Source organism: Dermacentor silvarum, chromosome 11 (genome assembly GCF_013339745.2).
Source record: "Dermacentor silvarum isolate Dsil-2018 chromosome 11, BIME_Dsil_1.4, whole genome shotgun sequence".
In the NCBI taxonomy this organism is placed as follows: Eukaryota; Metazoa; Arthropoda; class Arachnida; order Ixodida; family Ixodidae; genus Dermacentor; species Dermacentor silvarum.
Window position 1 is genome coordinate 77,442,701 of NC_051164.1, and position 24,863 is coordinate 77,467,563.

At 46.5% G+C, this 24,863-nt stretch overlaps 1 protein-coding gene across 1 annotated transcript in view; it reads right to left on the bottom strand.

Annotated features, from left to right (window-relative positions):
* The window catches only part of LOC119434143 (serine/arginine repetitive matrix protein 1-like), a 124,915-nt gene that overhangs the window by 76,574 nt on the left and 23,478 nt on the right, over window positions 1-24,863 (bottom strand). The window contains exon 3 of the mRNA XM_049659074.1: window positions 7,382-7,426. Within this exon, the coding sequence (XP_049515031.1) occupies window positions 7,382-7,426 (45 nt within the window). The remainder of the gene's footprint in view (window positions 1-7,381; window positions 7,427-24,863) is intronic.

The following is a 24,863-nucleotide window of genomic DNA, read 5'->3' on the forward strand; positions in this document are numbered from 1 at the left end:
GCAAAAAATGACAATGACTCAGCGAAAAAACATTAACACTAAAAAACGAACGAAATCGGTTCGGATGTTGTAGTAATTAAATGAAGGATAAAGGTTAATGGTCGCAGTCATAGTCATGAGCATGGCTAAGTCTTTCGCCTTAAGGTCTTTTAGGCGTAGCTAAAGGGACTCCTGAGGACTCATGACATGAATGTCATGACATGCGTGTCATGCAGGTCATGAAACTGCCGCCGACATCTTGGTGCTCTCATGGTCGTTTCGCTAACTTGGTAGGCTCCCCGCACACTGCTTCGCATAAAATCGACTCCCACAGGGCGTGGGATCTGCCGGCCGTTTTTTTTTTTTTTTTCCATCCCTCTTTTCATTTCCATTATATTATCATTTTCTTTTATTCAATTATTAAGTACAAGTTATTTCTCCTGTTGTCCTCGGTGTCTTTGTTTGTTGGCTTCTTATGATACGATTATATATTATTCATTTATTTTTCCTAATTGCACGGTAATGAAACATAAACGTTATTAAATATATGCATCGCGAGAAGGAAACGTACAACGCAACGGAAGGAAAAATTGCACGAAAGGGAAATAAAAGTAGAAGGAAAGGGAACGAAAAACCCATTTTCTCGACAGGGAAAGGGCTGCTAGTTACAGCAATAAGAAAACATGGTCGTTAATTAACAGCTTTAGAGGCGCTAATACGCGAGCTAATATAATGAATTATTTTCCTCCCAGTCTATCCAGCGGCAGATAGAATATTGCTGATCAGTTTAACAACCACTTCTCTCGTGTAATAAGAAACACAAACTTATAGGTATATAGGTTTGTGCACTTTGCATCACAGCATTAGTGAAACCGCATATCTGCCTTCAATTTCTCAGGAAGAGCTCAGATCAATTACTTTCAGTTTAAAATGTAATAAGGCTCCTGGAATTGACGGTATTTCCATCAATGATTTGCACAGAACATATGAATACATCCAAGAGGTTTTGCTAGCACTACTCAATCGCATAATATCAAGTGGTGAAATTCCTGTAAAACTGAAAACAGCCACAGTTATACCTCTTCAGAAAAGCGGTGCGCGTAATAAAATTGAAAAATTATCGGCAGATTTCAATTCTGCCTTCCATTGCTCAAACTAAAAAAACACTTATTGTTAACGATGACAAGTTTTCTGGAAACCCAAAGCATTTTATCGCCTAGTCAGTATGGTTTCCGGCCCGGCAAAAGCACTCAACCCCTTCTGGAAGATTTCTCTGATCAGTTGAATGCAGCTCTCGATAATATAAAATTGCTTGTGCGCTCCTTGATTGTAGCAAGGCTTTTGATAGTGTTCACCATGGTATGTTGTTAAATAAGCTTTACTTGTTAGGATTTCGGGGTGCTTTCTGGTCGTCGTTAGCTAATTTCCTTCGGGATAGGCGTCAGCTCGTCTCAGTTGGACAAGCTCATAGTGCATTATCCATTATTAATGCTGGAGTTCCGCAGGGATCTATACTCAGCCCATTATTATTTAATATTTTTGTAAATGACCTCTGTAGCATGATACCAGTTTCTCTTTATCAATACGCCGATGACACGATGATCGTAACTTCTGCCAACAGCTACTATGATGCAATTGCTTCTTTACAGTCTGCTGCTATGGACTGGTTTAGAAATAACCTAATTAATATAAATGTATCCAAGACGCAATTAATCTGCTTCCATAATCCTTTGAGGAAGGTAACCCTTGATTATCCTCTTGTTTTGCATTGTTCAGATTGTTTATCTTGTTCTTGTAGACCATCACAGTATTCATCTGTTGTAAAGTATCTTGGTTTATATCTTGATAGCGACCTTTCTTGGAACAGCCACCTTGCTTATGTTTGCAAAAAACTTCGGGCCGTATCATGTCTACTGTACAATATCAGATATTACATGCCCTTATCGGTAAGGAAAACAATAACACACGCTTTAGATTACAGTCTGCTGCGGTATGGAACAACAATTTACGGGCACTGCGCTGTTCGTTGGCACAACAAAATAAATGCTATACTGCACACCCTGTTTAAAAAAACACATGATCTGAGCCTGAATGCTGACGCAGACCGTTTCAAAATACTTTTGATGCCGAATTCCAATGATCCTTAATTACAAACGGTTGTTTTAAAACACTTCTGGTCCAGTGAATTCCTAGTTCCGTACACTTCTTGCCGTTGCTTAAGGCCCAGGGACCCCTTTTGGAGGCCACGTTGTTCCACAAGGTACAGCACTAGAGCTCGCGCCCATTACGTTCCAACCTACTTCAATAAATTACCCCCCAGCACCTTCTGTGCAAAAACGAAACACAAGTTAGAGAGACTGTTAAGGCATATCTGTTTGTAAAGGCGTATTTGTTCCTTTTGCTTACCGTTATTGCTTGTGTTCGTGCATGTGATTGTGCAATTTCTTAGCACCATGACGGTCAGATAGGTGTATGGTTACATATTATCTTATGGTCATTTTGTTCACACGGATTGCTGTTTTTCTCTGTTTAATTATGCTCAACGGAAATTCCCTTCATAAACAGTGTATAACTTTTAATAACTTTTTCTCCAATGCTATACTCGAGTTGGTTGCTTATAAATCTATTAGTGTACCGTGTATGGTTTTGCTGCCTGCCAGGCTCTGCCGCTCAAACCTTCAAAGGCTTTGGTATGCCTGTATGTATGTATTGATTTTATTATTTGCAATAAAAGTATTATTATCATCATTATTATTATTATTATTATTATTATTATTATTATTATTATTATTATTATTATTATTATTATTATTATTTCCTTTCTTTTTTCTCTCTCTCTCTTCCTCGCTTCATTTCTCTCCTTCTCTCTCTCTCTCTCTCTTTTTTTTTTCTCCCTGGTATGCACCATTGAGCTTGGACCCTTTCTGCACTATCGCCAGGATCGGCCCACTTTTCAGCGTGGCACCACCACCGCCGGAACTTGTGAGCCTATAAAGCTTCGGTCGGCAACGTATGTAAGTCGACTTTCGAAGTTGGAAGCCACGTGAGGGTTAAACAAAAAAAAAAGGGGGGGGGGGGTGCTTCAATGCATAAAACAGAGTTTTCTTCAAAAAGTTGACTGGAACGCCCATGCATTTCGTCGGAACCTTTGAAAATTACTATCTCGAAACTGGTTCAGTCCTGAGAATTCGTTCCAAGTGGATACGCCTTGCGAACTCAGCGGCTATAATTCGTAGCTTGAAAGATGTGCCGTAAAACAATTAATTAAAAAGCTAACCAGCGTAATTATGTTAATTACTCAATTACGCGATTTGATCTTTCGTGGAAGCAATGGCCGCCTCATCGAGTAGTTTAGATCGAGGATTATAATTGTGCTAGGAGCCACAGGCAATGTTTAAAAATTTGGTGCAGCTAAAATGAAACACCCTGTATAATGTTGCTTTTATTAGAGCTGTTCTCCGTCATGCGTCCGCGCTCAGGGAACTCGAGTACTCGTTGCAGTGCGTAGGCGAGTTTTTATGCAAGGCCGTCTTAGGTCACTACGACTTTCATCGCTGTTATGCTTTGGTCGGTCAACCAAGTCGTGAAGAAAAATGTTTCAATAACTAAGAAAAAACACCCGGCTTTTCTGAATGGAAGTTCACTGAAAGGAACGTCAGCTGCCGATGTCCGACAGAAACCGAAACGCCGGCACATATTCTTGATGCGTAATATTCTTTACCCGTCGAAGCACTCGCGCACCGTGGCGTCATCTAGCGCCGACGAAGGCGACTACGAAGCGGCCCATATTCACAGCGCGGGAAATGCAGGCGACCGCAAAATACCCGCGCTGTGGCAGCTGTCAACTTTCCACAGCCAAGCGTCGTAAAAAAAGACTTACGAAGCATAGCAAAGCAGCGTGGGGTCGAATCATTGTCACACCCTATCCACTGATCGCCAAAGTAGAAACATTCAAACGACTCGCAGATTCCCTTTGCATTCCTCTAACTTTTCAGGATGCAGCCCGTTTCTTGTTTAGAGTTTTTTACCTTCCGCGTAAACGTATTAAACTTCACGAAATAATGGGCACCTTAGACGTGAATTGCAGACCAAACATAGCAACCCATAGCTTCGGGCTACGGGTTGCTTTGGCTACCTGGAGTTATTCAACGTGCACACAAATGCGCGGTGCACGAGCGTTATTTTGGATTCCGCCCACATAGAAATGCGGCCGATTGCGCTGGGCGGGATCGAACCGGGGACCTCGAGCTTAGCAGAAGAACGTCAAAGCCACTAAGTCATCGCCAAGGGTTCTCTGCACCTCCTAAAGTACTGCAACTTCTAGCCGCGGTTGAACTAACCGGGCCGCGTAGTCTTCCAAAGCTAAACACCTTTATCGAAAATGTGTATTTTCGTGCCCTTGGGCTAAAATGAACAACGTTCGGGAAGCTCCCAATGAATTCTTTCTTTTCTATTCGCCAAAAGCCTTAAAAAAGAACGAAATTCTAAACGATGCACTTAAACTGTTTTCTGGTGCGACACGAAGTTCCGTTTCATCTCAGCTTAGAACGACGATAATGGATTTTAATCTCACTCTTTCACCTTTATTTTTTCTTTCTCCTGCAGAGTTACACTCTTAATCTCATTCCACATAATTCAACTAAGAGGATGATTCTTGCAAATATGTTCCACATACACTCCCCATCTCACAAGTCATTTGCCGCTCTGCCGAAGGTACGATGCGTACACAGGCAATATCCTTGCGCAGGGAAATATATTTCCGGCCGTAACTGTCTCATTACTGGCGATATTAGAGAGATTTATTCTTTATTGGTACGTGATACGTACAGCAGTACGCGACATGCTAGGAACCTTGCGTATGCATGTCGTATACCGCGAATTAGAGTGGCGGTGAACAGACGACGCGGCGCGGATGAATACATCTCGAGAGGCGCATTCGGCCGTCCTATTGGCTAGGGAGTCCCGCAGCTTCCACAGTGCTCAAAATTACTTGCGAGAACGAGCACAGGTTCCAAATATAAGTGACCATTTTTCGGAAATAATTTCCGTTTACCTAAATGGTACGGCGTTCTACATAACATCGCGGAACATGCGAGACGATCGACGTTTGATACATTTGAACTTTTTTTTTCTTTACTTTTCAAGTTCCCATAACAATACCCATGTGGAACTTTATTCCAGTGAAATAGCCACTGTTACTCGAACAGTGTTCCACGTACCTATCTGAAGAATTCTTCCATAGATCTGTAACTGGAACCATGTTTAAGTATGTGGTGCATCGCTTCACATACTGCTGCTACGTATTTAGCAGTGGCAAGAAACTCAAGGACATTTGTTTCACATTTGTTTCGCACACATGATGTGGAACATTTTTGCAAAATACGTTACACTTACTTAGCGGAACCTTTGCGGAACGATATTCAGAGTGTATAACTGAGCTCGTGTCAAAAGGCTCTCAGCTTGACGGATCTGCTACTCACCAATACAACCAAGAGTCGACGCAATGTAAAGTCGCAGTTTCGGCCGAAAGGCGAAGCATCGAATGCGATAGCAAATTAGTGGACAGCTATACAAAGTAGGGATAGTAGTTTTATCGGCCGTGTAAACTTGTAAGTATAGGCACACTAACTAAATTAACAAGCACGGTGTCACGCGCGCACAAGCAAACATGAATGCATCTCACTTGATGACCGCGGAAACTGGCTGTCAAAACGCTGGAGTGAGTCAGCGCAGCAGCAGCAGCGAACGAATTGAGCTTCGGCCGGCGATCGCATCAACGCCATCTTAGCAGCGAAAACACAGGGAGGGGGGACTCTGCCACCGCCGCAGACAGCTTTCAAGATACAGCCGCGCGGGCGCTCGCGGCGCACATCGCGCCCTTCCTCCACCCGAAGCCTGCCGGCACGGCGGGAGCGCGCGGTCCCAGTAAGGCGCGGCCCCTCCACCTCCCTACCGTCTCTCCGGAGCATTGTGCGCAACTGGAAGGCGGCGCTTCCTTCCCGCCCTTGTGTGCACGAGCCGCGATTGCCGGCTCACCGTCGCATGCTTTCCCTCGCTCATATAGCGTATGGTGCGCGGCGATATCATTTGAACAGGTATTTCGCTACAAAAATTTAACTGCAAGCACTACAGTTGGGCGTGCCGGGCTGCGGCCGCCGATGTTACGGGCTGGTTTGCGTCGTCGTCGCTTTCAGACTCAAAGCCCGACGAAAAGCCAGCGTCCTCTGACTCGCTGCTATTCGATGTATCGATAAGATCAGCCGCAGAGGCAGCGGAATCGCGATATCTGCGATCTTCCGAATCAGGCACGCCGTTTCAGGAGCCGGACATTTTTGCGTTCTGCTTTGACGATCACGAAATTTCAGAGCACGTTTAAAAATCACCGCATTGCGCGAAAAAATGCGAACTGCACGTAGAAAACTAAAATACAGTTCTCCTCCTTCACGTCCGATAGCGCAGTATGTCTGTGAGCGGCGCGGAAGATCTTGAAAGCGGCGTTTGAAACCATCGATATAGGGCTAACCATGCCAAATGGGCGCGGTACGGCAAGAGTTAAGCACCGTCAGGTCAGAGAGACGTAAAAGAGAAAAAATATTTTGAGCTGCAGTAATGAACTGTCTGTCTACATATATCACCAACAAAGTTACAGTTACCGTGAGAGGAGGCTTAATAGGCCAGAAAAGGTGCAGGAACGAAACACGGTTGGCCACGCCGCCTCGAACTTCCCGCACCACATTGTAAACTAATTTAGACCCTTAAAGGTGCATAAGGTGTAAATCGATCAAGTTACACCCTTGATGGTACATAATGGTGTAAGTCGGTCAATTTACACTTTTGAAGGTCATATGGATGTAAATTGGTGTAAATGGCTCCAAGAATCCAAATTTTACACCCTTCGTGAGGGAGTGAGTTATAGACCTATATACACCCTTGTGAACCCTTAAGGGTGCCAATTAGTTTACAGTGCAGGTCCTTGTGACTCGTAAATTTTGACGGCGTCTGGTTGTGCCTACAGTTAATCATTTATCGGGTACACATGTACCTACACTGTATTCTAAAAAAATAAATGCCGAACACCGAACTAATTGGCAAGTTTCGCGAACATTTAACGCGCCGCAACGGTCCAAATACTATAGAAAGTATATATATACTTTGAAATCCGGGACGTCAAATTGACGCAACGGCACTGGTATTTCGGCATGTAATTGAGGAAGTACAACTTTGAGCTACAGTTTGCATTCTCAATTTAATACCGCAAACCTAACGAAAGCAGAATTTTCAAAGCATGTTTTATCAGTCTGAAGCGATTTGCTGACTCCCCTCAGTCGTCCCTTCCCCAAGTACACTTTTCCCGGAATACTCGGCCCATCAGTGGCATTATAACAAACAAATGAACGCTCACCGTCAGTCTCGCGACGGCCACTTGGCGAGCAGCAGCTTCGCAGTTCTGCAAAAGAGGAGAGCAATCTGGATGTAAGTTCATTCAATTTGCACTTATAAATCTGTAAGCAAATTCCCCTATCTTGCGTAAGAAACTCGGTGAATTAAATACACACGCATACATGTACGATCGTTAGCAATATGAGCGCGAATGTAGCCACGAAACTGAGTTTGAACGATACGCGGATGGCGCTGTCGAAAAGAGAGGGGAGAGAGGAGCGCTCTTCCGCTAACTGTCGGTACTCCCACCGCGCCTGCGTTTGTCGAAAACGCCAGCTTATGGCATTTCACTGGCCGCCGACAGCCGATAAGACGGATATGTGTAGCAGTGACTTGCCGCAAGATATTTTTTTCTTCTTCTTCGTGTAACCTTTTGATGGGACTTTTAGATCTATGCTCGTATGTTAAACCGATTATTTTATACCAGTCGACGCGACGAGTCGTCAGTGGCACCTTGAACAGCGCACGGTGCGCTGGCGCTCGAACCAATGACGAATAGAATGAACATGAAAAGTATGATTGGTAAACTGTCGCTCGCGCGCGCGCGCGGGCCGTGGCGAAGTCAGCGGCCGCACCTCTAGGCATCGGCTTCGCAGCGGGTCAGCATATTTGACGGTGACACGCGCAAAGGAAGCGCCATCATCCCTGATAAGCGCTAAGCTGATCGTGCGCACGGTCCTTTCGCTCTAAGCACGGTTGAGATAAAGTCCCCATATAGTAAAAGTACCACCACCTACTCTTTCCTCCGCCGTCTCCTCTCCAAAAGCGCTTGTTTTCTTTACTTTTTGAAAGCTATTAAGGTGGCGGTCCCACTCCGGCGGCACGAGCCCCCACCGTTTTCAGTACTTTTGGAGCAACCGTGGTGGCTCTTCTACTTAGGATATGAAGTTGTCGTATAAACCATAAAAAGCTTAATTCTTGTAGATTCCAGCTATATATAATATAAAGAAATTGATTGATGTAATTTAGAAATAAATGTTCAAGAACAAGCATGAGATACATGGTTTTCGCGAACTGTGTCTCAGTTGTGACCATATTTAGAAGAAACTACCGTACTTACTGCATTGCGGCTTGCTCTGTAGCTTTAGGACATATTTATCTAGTTCCTAGACGTTGCAAAATAATTTTGAATTTTTAATTTTTGGATAATTTTCTTTTGAAGATTGCCAAATATCGCGATTTTCTGTTGTAAACAGCCCGGCAACTACATGCTCAAGGAAGCTAAATCTTGGATAAAGTAGAGTTCAAGGAATTTCCATTTAAGACGTAAAATTTCATTTATGTAACTTTATTAGTTTTCCTAATAATGCGGCCGAAATTAAGCAATACTTAGAATTCTGGTTTTATTTTTGCCCATTTTTGCGGAAAGATACTAAAGCTACGAAGCTGCGGTTTAAAACTAATAAAGCTGCATGAATGAAATTTTCCGTCCTCAATGGAAATTCCTTGAACTCTACTTAATCCAAAATTTAGCTTCTTTGAGCATGTAGTTGCCGGGCTGTTTACAACAGAAGATGGCGATATTTGGCAATTTTCAAAAGCTAATTATCCAAAAAGTAAAAATTAGTAAAAAAAAAGTAAAAAAGGTAAATTATTTTGCTACGTCTAGGAACTAGATAAATATGTCCTAAAGCTACAGAGCAAGCCGCAATGCAGCAAGTGCGGTAGTTTATTCTAAATATGGTCACAACTGAGACACAATTCGCAAAAACCATGTATCTCATGCTTGTTCTTGAACATTTATTTCTAAATCACATTAATCAATTTCCTTATATTATATATAGTTGGAATCTACAAGAATTAAGCTTTTTATGGTATATACCACAATTTCATATCTTAAGTAGAAGAGCCGCCACGGTTACTCCAAAAGTACTGAAAACGGGGGGCTCGTGCCGCCGGAGTGGGACCACCACCTTAAGGGACTATGCTTTTTGCTTGCGCAAGCAAGTCGACGGCGGCGCCCCTAGAAAGTCGTTGAAGCTTTCAGGCCGGGCGCGCGCCGCGGCCCAATGTGACTTTCAACATGACTTTCAACTGCGCAATGTGACTTTCAACATGGCTCTGAGGCGAAAAAATATATATATATATAAAGAAGTGAAAGCGCGCGCTATCATCGTCCAATCAGAGATACAGAAGAGAGAGAAGCGGCGTTGATCAAAGAATGGCGGTACTTTTGGTTGAGAGCGCTGCAATACGATAGCGCACGAGAGCGGTCACGTGGTTTTACTTCATATTTCTCGGGCTTTCTTTACACGCCGGAAATAAAAATCAGCGCCATTCCACTCTGTAAGGCGGACTGACCAGCGAAGCTATGTATGCGATGATTGACCGTTGCTCCGGTGAAACGTTCCCAGTGATCGAATTATTCGACTCAGCTGCGCAGCTTTACTTATGGAGAACGCTAATGGGTTTCCGCTGCATATACTCCGTGCATTCCGGCACAGTACGGGGCTTCACTTGCGGCTCTGAATGGTCCCACCTGACAGACTATCGACTCCCTTCAGTCCACACCATCACCACTCATAACAATCCTTTCTTTATGCCGCTGCAAAGTGGCAGGTCAGAGGGGTCAACCTCAGGTCAACTCTGAACTTCTCTCTCACACACCCTCACGTCCTGCTTTCAATTGGATGCAGCTATTCGGAGGGGTGGATACGCGGCTTGTCCTAACAAACTGTTCACGTGCTTACTTATCATCTGCTTAACATTAAAAGCGTACCGCTGGTGCCCGCGCGCCTTCCAGAACGTACAACACTATTCGCGTCGCGGATGCATTCCGATTACGCAAGGTTCGGCGACAACATAGACAAGAGGTAGAAATGCAGGCGACAACAATCGAGAAACTTCCGATGCATACATAGAATCAGCCCACGAAAACGGTTAGACAGTCACACGAAAATCGGCGGTTAGTTCCCAAAGAAAGTTAAACGCTTCAAAAAGACAAAACAATGCTTCATGTCGGAAGGCTTATGCCTAACAAAACCGTTATTCAAACACCCGGCTTCCGGGGCAGGCGCAGTTCGTTCAGACCGTTCCGCTCACCTCGGTAAAAAGGAGGAGGAAAGAAAGGGAGCAGGCATGTATGTTAACCAGAAATGCGTCTGGTTCGCTACCCTACACGGGGGCCGGAAAAGGGGGAATAGAAAGATGAGATAGAGAAAGGAGTGGCGGGAAAGGAAAGACGCGGTGAGTTTGCGCACGCTCGCCGAGGGCCTTACCAAGTCAAAGGGGTTCACAAAGGCCAGTCACCCCCAAGAAAGATAAAAAGTGCCTTCACAGCTTTGTGGGCCATCGAGCGATTGGGACGGTCTTCATGTAGCGCCTGCACGGACAATGGCCGATCGTCCAGTCGTCGCAATGCGATAGATAGTGTTTGTATTTCCGACTGAAATCGACGAGAGTGGCACAATAAATGGTCGACGTTCTCTTCGCTGCCGCAGACGTCAGAAAGACTACGCACGTCATATAGTACAACTGTCAGTGCATATCGTGATTCGCTTACATCCGGGTACGCACCTGCGGCGCGCCACCACGAGGCTCAGCTGGATGCCCTCATCCGGTCTGTTCATAAGCGTGCGCTGAACCTCCCGGGTGTCCACTTCCGACCGTCGTTTTGCGGCTTTGGGGGTGCACAACTCCCACTCGGAGCTTCGGGAAGCTCCCCTCGTTAACCAACTTGGTCGCCTGTCTCAGACGTCTCCTGGGCGCCGTCTGCTTGCGCGCCTTGCTCTTCAACCTATTCTTCCTCCGGCGCCCCCCCCCCCCCTACCCCCCCGATCGGACTCCCGACTCTTGGCGGCAGAATCTCTGGGTTGCCCCTCTCCCTCGCAATATGGATACTCTCTCCCACCCTGGTCGTGGAGCCGCTCGTGCCCGCGCCATTACATCTCAACACGGATCTCGGCCCGGTGTCTTCTATGTGGATATCGTGGGTCCTCCCCCCTCTAGCTACTTTTCGGCTGCCATGATCCACGAGGGAAACACTATTGATGGCCTCTCCTTTCGGGCCTCTACCTCAACTCAGGCGAAGGAGGTGGCCATTGCCTAGGCTGCTTCCCACCCCAACGCAAGGGTCATCACCTTGGACTCGCGCTCTGCCTGATCTCGACACCTTGCCGGTTCCGTCTCGCCCCTCGCGGCTCGCCTACTGCGGGCCGCCTCCTGGCGTTTCGTACCTCACCCCGTCCGACTTGTCTGGTCCACGGGTCACGAGGGTCTTCCTGGTAACGAGGCCGCCGATGCGGCCACCCGCGCGTTTCTTCCCCGGGTCACAACTCCTTCTCGTCCCTCGTCTGATCCTGCAACCCAGTCCCTCACATCTTTTCGATAAATCTTGGCCTATTACCGCGATGGTCCCCGGCTCTTTCCGGCCCCTGTCCGGGTCCTGTCTAAGGCCAATGAGCGAACCCTGCGCCGCTTACAGACCAACACCCTGCTGTGTCCTGCGGTGGCTCGCCATTTTCTGCCTAATACGTACAAGTGGGCACTGTCGCCATTGTGGGGTCCTGGCCGACACCTACCACATGGTTGCAGCTTGCCCCTCTTTTCCTCCCTTTTCCCGTTCCCACGCGAGAGGCCTGGACCCTGCTCAGCTGCTCTACCAATGCCTCCTTTACTAGATGCCTGCCGCGTGGTCCGGTAAACCCGGTTCCGTGCCCTCTCCCATTTCTCTTCTCCGCGAAAAGGCAACGAGCGCCGCTTGTGGCGCACGTCTGCAACTTAGATCACGTGCTGCGGCCTCTGAAATTACTGTAGCATCTGTTACCGTCTCGGAGTCAGCAGGCGCTATCGAAGCGCCGGCAGAAGTCTTCGACCGCCGCTGCCGCCGCCGCCGGAAGTTGAAATAAAGCCCCTGAATGAAGAAAAGTAGCGCCATCTCCTCTCTCCTCCTCCTGCGCCGGCGTTCACTCTCTCTTCTGTCGACCGTGGCTCCCCTACGCGGTGCCGTACTAGCAGACGCTCTCCGAATGAAACGCTGTGGCTACGTGTCGCTCGCGCTCTTGAACTCGTATTTTGATCGGAATTTTTCGCGTTATGTTATGACTGGCTGCCGAAACAACGAGAGGACGCATAAATGCCGTTGCGCTTAGATGGCTGTACTATTAGCGGTGATACAGTGAGCCTAAAGCCTCTAAGTCGGGCTTTAACTGAGCCATGCTACGCGCGACCTCGGCGTTGGTTCATCGCCGCGTTTCAGTAGCTCCAGTCCCTCGTTGGCCAGCGGCTAACGTGCACAGCGGGCCTCTAACAATGACTACGCTTCGGGAGTGAATGATCCACCAGCTGTATATATGCAGTTGTCTTACAGGTTTCACTGACTAGTGAGCTACCGATCATTCGGCGGAAGCGGTCCGTCGATAATGAGGCTAGTGGCTTCGCTCGCTTGCAGGAAGCCTTACACTACTCCACACATTTTTTTCTTTTTTTGCGGACTTGAGTAGCGCGGCAGCGGTCATCTTACAGGTGTATGCGAGGCTGCTTTTGCGGATCATATTGCCGCTTGCATGTGCTGCGCGCGGGTCCGAGAAATTCTACCGTGCGTATTGTATCTACTATCTTATCAAATGCAGAGCAGAAACGATGAGTTAACATCCAGGTTTGTCCTGGCCACTGACAAAGCCACGCAGGAATGAGTTAACTCTATAATCAAGGGCGTTGCAATGTGGATAGCATTGCTGCCAGCAGACGGTAATGTCTTTGAAGTGCACGGTGTATTCTTCCGTTTGGCAGGCGGCTTCCTCGGCTTCAGCTGCTTCCGATGAACGAAGAGCGATGGAATGGCTTGACGCTTCAATTTTTTTTTTTTTTGTGCCACAGCTCTGCAGAATCACCGGCTCAAATTGATCATCCGTGAAGTAATCCTGCGCAAACGTGAAATCAGAAAACAAGGTCACCGTAAAACCTCGCTCCTTCAAGTATAAGGCGTAACACAACATTCCCGGCACAGTTATTATCGCCGGGAAGTCTTGTATACGGTGTTTCTTTTTTAGCTCGCCGCCAGCACAGGTACTTATCTCTTGTTCTGCTACATATCGCCGGGAAATCTTGTATACCGTTTTCCTTTTTCAGCTCGCCGCCAGCACAGGTCCTTATCTCTTGTTCTGCTACGCGATACACGACTAGAATACTGAGCACACTTTTCACGCGCAGCACTTTCTACCATTTTCGAGATAGTTATCGGTCCTCGAGGATCTAGGACGATAGCGACAAGTTTTAGCGACAAGAACATTGATCTTCGCCGACCACCGAGTTGAGTTTTTGCTGAAGGCGCAAAGTCGCCCTAACTAAATAGCCCTAATCGTCTTTCCGCAGGTAAGCGCCTATTTTTCCCTACGTACCGTTACCGCTTCATAACATACTGCGATACACTCAAAACGTGCCGTTCGCGTACATTCAGGCCACACAAACACAACGCCATGCATTGTATAACCGAGTCAACAAAAACCACGTGCGTTTGAGGACAAGATGAAAACCGGCCACGAAAGTTGCAAATGCAGCGCGAACATGCAGCGCGAACAGTGCGGCACTTAGGAGGGAGAAAAACTAACGAAGCCTCAGACAGCACGTGGCAGCATGTGAGATTACGGATCATTGAAGAATCGCTCGCTTACCTCACACAGCCGGGACCATTGTGTTTGGTTGAAATCAGCGCGGCTGATTCTTTGAAGCCTTCCTCTGCGCCGCGTCTCGCTTCGCTGATGGAATCCGGAAGAGTCGCTTGCCGTCTGTTTCGCGTGTTCTGCACCCGAATGCCGAGCAACACGGCATCGCGAACACTACGCCTTAAAAGCGCAAAGGAGACGCGATGCGTGGTGCCTCCATACACGGCTCGCAATGGTCTGGCACCGCGATGGCGGCGGGAGCAAAAAACAAGCAAGAAAAAAAGCGCGCGAGAGCACCTGACAGCATTCGGCCAATCGGAGGGCCGAGCGCCGAGAGAATGGGCAGGAGAGGAGGAAAGCGGCAATCTTCAAAAGATGTCGCTACTTTTTTTTATTGAGGGGCTTTAGGTTGGGAGACTAACCCCCAGGCCTTCCCTTCCTCAGACGGCGGCCAGCCCTTGCTTTCTGGCGGCGTCTTCGGCCATCCGTACGGCCCAGAGCTGCTCTTCTGGGTCCAAGCTGAGCAACAAAGTCTCCCACTGCTCGGCCGTAGTTATGATGTGTGTAGTGGTAGTGCGGTGAGTGTTGGTGGGTGTAGCTTTCGGGCATGCCCAGATGATGTGATCGAGGTCAGCGCGGGCCTCGCAGGCTTTGCAGAGTGGGGAGTATGCATCGGGATAAATTCGGTGGTATAGCACGGGGTTTGGGAAAGTTCGCGTCTGAAGTAGTCGCGAAGAGGTGGATTGTGATTTATTCAGTGTTTTGTGTGCTGGTGGGTAGCGTAAGCGCTCTCTGCAGTAGTGGAGGAGAATTTCTCTGAATGTGACCATGCGGTCGCGCGCGTGTCCGTGGTGCAGAACTAAGGGCTCATCAGGACCGGAAGACGCAGGAGACGGATGATGCGCCTGGTGTGCGAGAGCTCGGGCGGCATCGTGGGCGGCTTCGTTTCCAGCCAGACCAGAATGACCAGGGGCCCAGATGATCTGTACGCGGCGTTGCCTTGAGGCGGTAGTGTCGGAGAGTATTTTCTGTGCCTGGGGTGCTATGAGTCCTCTTGTGTAGTTGCGAATGGCCGTTTTTGAATCGCTGATGATGTAGTGTGCATTGGTAGAGGCATAAGCCAAGGCGATGGCCGTTTCCTCTCCTTCTTCATATGCACCCAGAACACAATCAGGAGCGACGTGCAGACAGAGCTAAACATCTACAAAAGCGCTACGACCAAGCCGCAGATGTAGCCTACGGCCGAGCCTGGTCCCTCGTAGTCCGTAGCTCTGGTTGGCACGGAGACCGCTATGTCTGCATATATATATTGTTCGGCGTTCCCTTGCGTAGCTTGTGGTGGCTGGTCGAAAATCACGGCGGCGTACAACGGAAGGTTAAAAATGCCGCCTAAAATCAATCCTCGGCAAACAAGAGTTGGTATAGCGGTGTCGTATGCGTTCCGAAAGGGCTCAACAACGTTATATTGTCACACAATTATTTTTTTTTTATCATTCGCAAATAAATCCATTCTTCCCGGTTGCTCCGAGTAGCTATGTGCCCGAGCGATTGGTGGGTAGACATCCTCTATTCCTGTCGGAACAGGGCAGCCTCCGGCTATTCCGAAATAAATCAATTTTGTTTGGCATATTAATGCATCTTTAATGCGTACACGTCACTTTGACGGCGTGAGTTTTCATGGTTTTATGACGCCGCATGACAGACAGGCGAAGCGGGCGCAGCCCGAGAACATTTTGACCAATTGGGGATGGCTAATGGTAAGAAAGGTGTAGAATTCGAAAGAAAATTTTTTCTTTTGTTCGGTGTAATTATGCATAATCAGTGCGCACACGTCATATCAGATGGGGAGTTCTCGTGGTTTTCTTGACGTCGCGTGACATACAAGCGAAGGGGGTGTGTCCCGATAAAATTTTGGCTAACCGTGGAAGGCTGATTGCAGAAATAGAATAGAAACAGTTTGGAATAGCTTTACGTTATAACGCCTCCGCAAAAGGTGCGAAGTGAGCTTAAGCGTGGCCGCACGCCTCGCGTCTGCGACAGCAGTGCTGTCGAAGAGGATTTCGAACTTACTAACTTTGGCGGAATGCTTGCCTTAGCGACCGCGTGAATGTGGCAACGAGTCGATGTAGCTGCAGGCTACAGTTAAAAGGAAGCAGTTGCGTGAGTGCCAGATGGTAGTGGGCGTCCGCGATAAGAAGTACGATTGCTCTTAGCAACGGCCAACCATTGTATTGACGCCTTATAACTTTTAGGAAGTCGTCAATTTAGGAATTTAGTAGGGCTAGTTGATGGAATTTTGAAACCTCCTCGGAACCACTGCTGTGACGCACGCGAGGAGCTACAGCATCGATCTTGCTACATTAGACTAGTAATTATCAATTTGGCTGATTAATATAGACTAACTGGCAAATTAAGGATGTCATAAATATGCCCCATGGAGTAGTGGAGATACTGGTGAAAGTACTGTGATTTGCTGTCATCGTTGTGAGCGAAAGTAGCCGAAGAGAAGATGAGACTTCCCGAGGTTGTAAATATATCGCATAACCTTCTTTCCGCATAACTTTATACGGTAGCATTCGCTAATATAAACAATTTGGGACCGGGTGAAACGTTTACTATAGCGGTATTTTGTAACAGAGGGCGAATAAGGGAAGCCTAAGCCTGCTACTTAAGTTGGCCCTGTTGTATTGATATTGGTAAGAGATTTACTAAAACAGTAGCCACTATGAACACTTGGTGCATCTGGCAATATTGTTTTGAACATTCACAAGACTTGTTTCAGCGCATCCACCAGGCTGCAGAAACGCAGAAAGATCAATTACGCGGCAGAAACGAAGATCGTTACGGAAACTAGGACATTGCGAATAGCGAAACGATAGGTCACGATGGTAAGCGATGCGAAGATTCGGCATAAATCCAATCCAAAGTCAGTAGCGCAGTGATTGCTCACGCGTATACAGCTGTTGATCGCTCTAAGAGGGCACGTCTTGGCGATAAAGAGGGTCGCTCAGGTTTCTGGTGTTTTTTACAACAAATTTATTTTGTATTGCAGTTTCCAATATCATTGTTTTTTTAAGAATTAGAATAGTTGTTCAATCAAGATCGGCACCGTGTTTTGTTAAAACAAGGAACTTTCTCTATTCGGTGTTACTCGGATGAAATTCTACTGCTCTATTATCTAAGTGAAAAAATAAATATAAACCAATGAGTCAGACAGAGACTGGCAAGTGCATCTTAATATATGGCTCGAATTTCGCTTACATCGAAAAGCGAGCGTGTATGAAGGCAAGATTGGAAGAAGGATATCACGAAGCACAAGACGGAAAGAGAAAGAGAGAAAATGAAGATACTAACAAGCGGACGAAAGTTACTGGAAACGCACAGAAGCCCCTAAATTACACTCGATTCAAGTTAAAGTGCAAGAAGCGATCAATAGAACCTAAATGGAAGATTATAGTCAGCAGCAGACTACATACTAACTTAGATGGGTATCATTACATCGGCTTAAAATCCCATAAAAGATGTTTTCGTCTGGGTTCGCCATGCATACCTGACAAAAACAAAAAAAGAGGAAAAATATGAGCGCTTCCAAAGCCAAATGCAAGGTCGTTTACGTAGCCAGCGGGAATCTGAATTTTGTAGCACGGGAAGCACGTTTCCGTTGCTTCGCCGAACCATCTAACCGACGAAATCTCGGTATAGATTTTCCGCAAAAAGCTATCTTGTGTAATGACTAAGTGGTACAGTAACGCAATGTGCCTTTTTGCAACTCCATACGCGTTGAGCTTTTTCAGTCCCCAAAAGGCTGTTGCGGTTCCCCGATGCTGGTACTTGAAGAACGCACAGACGAGCGTTCGAAGACTAGCAAGCTTTCTGGCTCAATTTAACTGCCTTGAACACAAAAATTTGTGCAGAGAATAAAAAAAAAAATCAAGCAGGCAAAGTGGGATATCTTACTTATATTCAGTGGAAGGAAAATTATTACAAATTAGACGCTTTATTATTATTATTATTATTATTATTATTATTATTATTATTATTATTATTATTATTATTATATTATTATTATTATTATTTGAGAGAATTTATTCTGGTGGGAGGACGAAACGGTAGAAGTGGACCTAAGATGAAGCGTTAAAGCAGACAAAAGAATCGATGCATTAAGCAAACAATGACTCGATATTGGTGTGGGACTACGCTAGTCGAAGACCGTTTTAATGTAACGAATGCTTCGTATCTGTAAAATTTGCGCGCTGGTGGGAGCCAAACCCCCAAGACAACCGAAATTTGCATAGACTCGGCGCTCGATGATGGTGAGTTGGCCTTTGCTCTTATTATTATTGAAAATAAAATAAATGGAAGAGATGTAGTCACCCTATAGTTGTGATGGCGACTCCTTTTCGCACAGCATAAACTATATATATATATATATATATATATATATATATTATATATATTATATATATAAACTGTGTGCTGTGGTGGTCTTGTCCTATGGCGTGGTTTCTTTTCATGTTCTGACTATATATACAGGGTGTTTCAGCGAACACTTTCAAAATTTATTTAAGATTGCCTGTGGCAGATAGCCCAATTCTAGTTAATGAGCTGGTCTACTCGAAGCGGCGGACATTACTTGCGCAAAAAATCGAAATGCATAATCGTCTAATTAATACAAATTCACTAATTAAGTTTTTAGCTAATTACCTGATGGCCCATATTGTCATCTACAAATTGTAGCCGTGGAGTTCGCAAGGCGGATCCACTTGGGACGAATTCCCGGGATGACACCGCTTTCGAGATATTAATTCCCGAACTTTGCGGAGAAATGCATTGGCGTTCCAGTTAGTTTCTTAACAAAACGTCGCTTTATGCATTGAAGCACAAAATTAACTGGAACGCCAATGCATTTCTCCGAAAAGTTCGGGAATTAATATCTCGAAAGCGGTGTCATCCTGAGAATTCGTTCTAAATGGATCCGTCTTGCGAACTCCACGGCTACAATTTGTAGATTACAATATGGGTCATCAGGTAATTAGTTAAGAACTTAACTAGTAAATTTTTATTAATTAGTCGATTACGCATTTCAATTTTTTGCGCAAGTAATGTCCGCCGCTTCGAGTATACCAGCTCATAAACTAGAATTGGGCTGTCTGCCACAGGTAAAGTTTAGAAATTTTTGAAAGTGTTCGCTGAAACACCCTGTATATATATATATAGTCAGAACATGAAAAGAAACCACGTCATAGGACAAGACCTCCACAGCACACAGTTTTACACGCCCGCGAACATATAAAAGGCAAAGGCAAGTGTCGCATCACAATGAGTTTGTAAACAAAGTCACAAACACGCACGAGCGGCCGCGATGTAGACTGTGATGAGTATGTAAACAGATGAAAATACACAGAGTACAAAAGAGTAAAGCACGTACTATACAAGCGCTAATAATTAAAAATAATAGAAGCAAGTTGTAATGGCATTGTGTGAGCTTTCAGTGCAATATCTAGTACTCTTTAAAGGTGCCTGTGTCTTTGTAAAAATGTCCGAGTGCGTTCTATGCTTTTCGCTGTGCTATTTTCGATGGCTATGGGAGTGAGAAATATTGCGAGTGAGAAAGATCGGCGTGGATCAATGGAGTGTAGCTCTTGTTCTAGCTGCCGCCTTTGCGTCGGAAATAGGGGCATTCAAGGATTAGACGGCTAACATCCTCAACTTCGTTGCTGCATGAGCAAGCCGGGGAAGAAACCCGTTCTTCCACTTCAACTTCTTTTCCTTTTTAGTATGACCGTAAGGGCACACAAATGTACCCTATACTAAAATTACTAGACACGTTAACTCTATATTAAGAGCTTAATTTTTATATGCTTTCCGTATTAGTCTTTTGGCTATATATACATCTAGGCATCGGGATGCAAAAAAGATGGACGCTCTGCATTTACAACGCCAGCCCCGTGCTGGTCATGTGCTTGTACCACATTTAATCATTCGTGTTTCCGCAAGCTCTGGCATATGCACTTGCATGCTTTGTTACTTGCTCAGGGCCGCGTGCATTTACGCCGCCCACTCTTTTCTCACCACTGAATCAGCCGGGCAACATCTGCTTGCCGTGCTTTCGTGTAGCGTGTTTCTGCATGATGTATACACATGCTTGGTACAGTAGCACTTAAAAGCTCGCTCATGAACCCGAGGGCCAGCTCCTAAGAGCAGCAAAGACACCAACGTGCGCGAATAACAAGACAAGGAAGCTAATGTCGGTAGGGAGAGGCGTTTGCTCGTGTAGCATGCAAATGACTACCGCTTCGCCCCAAAATTTATGCGTCTGACCTTAGAACGCGTTACGTCTTTCTTTTTATTATTACCAGAGGAGAAGGGAATATGAACGTCCGGGGCCTGTTCCCTACTTTCCCTCACATTGCTCGTTTCCCGGTATATGTATTTTTTTGTTTGGTTTTCCGGGAAAATATAGGATACGCTTGAGGTGAGCTACGCGTTTGTAACGACCTGCACTAGCTTCACGCTTTAACAGCACAAGGAATCTTGTGCTTGGAAAAGAGCTCGATGCCGCGCTTGAGAACTTCTCGATGCTGTTGCCTTAATATCTTAAAATATAAACACACAAACCTGCAAGCACCTGCGCGGAGAAAATAAGTCGATTGTGTGCCCTTCGACCTGGCGTAGTTGCTGTTTTAATGATGCCAGCATCGGTGTTATCGGTTAGGATTCGATTCTGACGACAGACAGCATTATTTACATTTCATTTGACGGCACCGTTTTCATTTGACATTTAACTGTGGCCTTGGTATTCTAGAGGAGAACATACACTATTGTGCTACCCGCAACAAGGCTACTGACTGTTCCACAATGTTGAAACCAATGCGACGGTCCAAGTTCTCAACTTCTTGTCTGAATCTGATTTATCCGTCGTGACACGTGGGGTTATCGTGTTGTTTAACGGACGAACTCCGATCTTTCTGTCTGTCGATTCCTTCGGGCTGCGGAGACACAACCGCAGAAGGTTATCTAGAACCAAGAAAAAAAAAAGTGAGAACGGAAAGGGGGGGGGGGGGGGGGGGTAAAAGAAAAGACAGGAAGATTAACCAGATAAGAATATCCGGTTCGCTACTCTGCACGGGATAAGGACGTGCACTCGATACAGTGAGTTCTTTGCTGGCATCCCTATAAATCAGAGGAATGCCCCACCCGCTACAGTCATTTATAGGCGTCACAAAAGCCACTCAACACAGAAGATGGTGCGTCTTCTTCGAACAGCTTGCCTGTGGAAACAACAGCAACACGCACTGTCTTCAGCGTGATTTTTTTTTTTTTTATATTTCGCGCCTGGGTTTCGCTCACCCCTATGGTGTCTGTATTATCGATGGTGTCTGTATTGTTTGTAACTACGCAACGAAAGCCTTTGACAACAAAAAAGCTTCGCAGTATTGGTGCTCCTTCCGCCTTCGGATCGCCACCACTGAGTGAACGTCCGCTCCGGTGTATACCACCGATTGCCGTTGTATTCCCTCTACAGCGACGTGCTCACAGCGCATCGTATTGTCGCGACTCACCTCCCTTTTCGTAATGCGGCCGATCGTTCGACGGCACTCCTGACATAGGAAAAAAAGTTGCGACGTCTCTAGAGGTAGTGCTCAGTGATTCGTTGATACGAATTGCCAGCGAGCTTGCTCTGCGGGTAGAGAAGCGATGAGCAGTCGCCCGGCTGGAATGCGGGGCCCCTATACACAAAAACCCTACTACGCTTAGGAATTGTTTTAAATAAGACCATATGCCAGCCATCACGTTGCTAACTACTATATTAATGAAGGCGACGGTCCAATGGTGAACAGCACTCGCGAACAGAAAGCTTTGTGAATTCAGTCCTAGGACTCGTATTCACGAGATTCTTTCATTCGTACGTGTCTTCCGTCGTTGGATATCACCACCACAGTATTATCGTTATCCCAGTGACCACTTCGTGAATTGCGGGTACCCGAACGCCTGCCATTGGAGTAACGCTCTTACGAAATAGGGCCAATTCACAAAACTTTTTGTTCATAAATGTCGTTTCCCGCTGGCCGCCGCCTTAGCCAATGATATGGCCGAAGTCACGATCGACTGGTCTCTGTTTTTACGGACAATTTTTGCATAAGAACATTTTATGAATACGGGCCTATACATGCTTCGTGAATACTTAGCTCTGCAACAAAGCCTCAGCAGTGAAGATAAGAACATTTAAGCCAGCATAAGGCCCCGTTGCACCCTCAAATTTTACAGAAGTCCCTCTGCGCGGCGCGGACCCAGACAGCTGCTTGCACTGAGAGAAGCTTGCGGGAAAGGGCACCTGCTTAATAATCGTTTCGGAGACCTGCAGCCACGTTTCTACCAAAACTTGTCGGAAATTCTGAACCCAGCCGGTTCAGTTAATTAATTATGTCGTATCAGACAAAGAGAGGAAGTCTCGACTGAACGTTAATCTGTGCGTCTCTGATATACCTAAAGTTATGGCACGAGTCAGCGAACCACGCCAGCGAAGGTCGCTCTGGTCTATATGCCGCACCACCGCCGACGGTCCTTGCTTGTCGAGAGACGACCGTTGGGCAAGACTCAGCTGCAACTATACTCGAGGCTCTATAACAAGTGCGACAACGCCAATCCGTTCTGGCAAAGCGCAGCTGCGCCACTGCGCAGACTTCGCATTGTCTTCGCCCGATTCGGCGTAGCGAAAAGTTTTCACATTCGCAGACTTCCTCCTACAGGATATTCTTAATTAGTAGCTCTTAGACGCGAGGTCTCTTTGCGTTGATAATATTGTTTGATAGGCGGACTCCTTCAGCGCGCCTAACAGGTACTCGCTACGCGAGGCAGATTTGGAAACAGCAATACGACCCACATTACGATTATTTGCGAAGTGGTCGGCCAATGGCAAAGAGTACTTATGACGGAAAGCTTTGTGAATTCCGCCCCAGATATTTAGAGGCAAATGCTGCCTGTATTGACGATAGATGACTTATATAATCTGTGTGATTGTTTTGTTGACTCGTTACCGATGAATATAATCACAAATATGTGTTTGATGTGCTTTTCTTATTCTTTCGTTTAAGGAGGAAAAACCAATGTATCCTACATAGGAAACCCAGTACCAAAGTTGCTTTATACTAGGACTCACAGATGGAACAACGCATGGCAGCAACAAGCGCAGCCGTTCGTCGAGATTGATTTCGTGGACGCAGTAAGCCCGCGATAGCATGTGGCGTGGACAGCCAGTCAATGTGGGTCCTAGTGGGCGCCCGGAACGTGTGGATGGACGTTGACCTCTCTACAGTCTGTGCGTCTATAGAAAGGGGCCGTGCGTGTACTGCACGCGCACTGACTGCCTCGCTGTTTGTGGGTATCGTAAACAACGGCGCCGCTTCCGCGCGCTCTCCAAGAAATCGGAGGTCAATTAGCTATGGTTGACGCTGCCACGGCCCTTGGTCTGGGACTACATCGGGTCTGCTGCATTGAGCTGCACCCGTTGACGGCTGGAACGGGTCTGCTCTTAAGAGAGCTAGGGATGCTCAGCCTCATTTGATTCATTCCCCGCTTTCACTGCGATGTTGTGCACGAAAAACCACGTACGGTTCCAAACTTCAAGATAGCGCGAAGGACACGGACGAGTGGCTTTTTTGTGGCTTTTTTTTTCTCTTCTCACTCGTCCTTTTCTCTTGTTCTGTTTTTAATTATGGAACCCGATCAGGCAGTCGAAGCTAACATCTCAACATTTGCGTTCGCTTGAAGACCGCAATCAAGTGCTATTAGAGCCACTGCATTAATAGAACGCAGGTTAATAGCGATTGCCTACAAGCCTTCGCGCATGCGCAGTTGTCCTTAGTGAGGCGTAAATTTCTAATAGATTTCATAGCCTTTAGTAGTGCCTGTACCATCCGTGTCGTATTCTCGTTCTTTCTGTTCATTGCGCCTGCACGTCCTGTGGTGACCGTGCGAAAGCGCGGAACAACGAAACTAAACGGACGATCGACACAATGATGCAACATCGTCCCATGCTTTAGCGCCTATTTTGACTCTGACATGTATCAGCTAGCCCATGTCAACACTTTCTTTAACATGGGCTTCACCAACAGCCCATAAAATGCCCTTGCGGAGCTATAACATTCCCGATGGCTCGCACCAGCATCGATGGCGCTGCCAAGTTGGGCGCGAGCCCTGCCAGATGCGCTTTTCATGTTTTTATCGCTGTTCCTGTGCAACTTGGTGAGTTATAAGCTAGCAGACAGCGTCAAAGTTTGGGAGGAACACAGGAGAACGGTTGTCAGCGTAGGCTTGCATTCTTCCCCCCACTTTTTGTTGCGCGCTAGCTAATCTACCAAGATGAGCGTGTACCAACTGACCGAAGCTATCCAACATGCTCCTGTTCGCCCATTCGAAGGCCCCGTTAGCCCCCTTCATGACACATCACGTTATTTTGCAATTGTCGCGTAGTAGACAGAGAAGAAAAATCGGCATAAGCAGACTTGAAGATGATAATAGTGTTTGGCTGATCTCGTCGGTTGCACACAGCAAGTAAGGTTTCTAGGAGAAAAGGCTGACATGGACAGAAGGGAAGACGAAACACGACACATCAGCAGTGTGTCTGTCATCGTACTTTCTGTCCGTGTGTTTTTCCACAATCCCGAGGAGGACTAAGCTCCGGCATCGTTCCCGATTCACAACAGCATGCGTGCAGTCATGGACATTGGCGTAGCCAGGGGTTTGCACACCGGGCACATATCCCTCCACCCCTTCCCCCGAAATTTGTGTATTAGCATGCGCCGCCCAGCCCCCTCCCCACTTTCTCCCTCTCCTCGACCC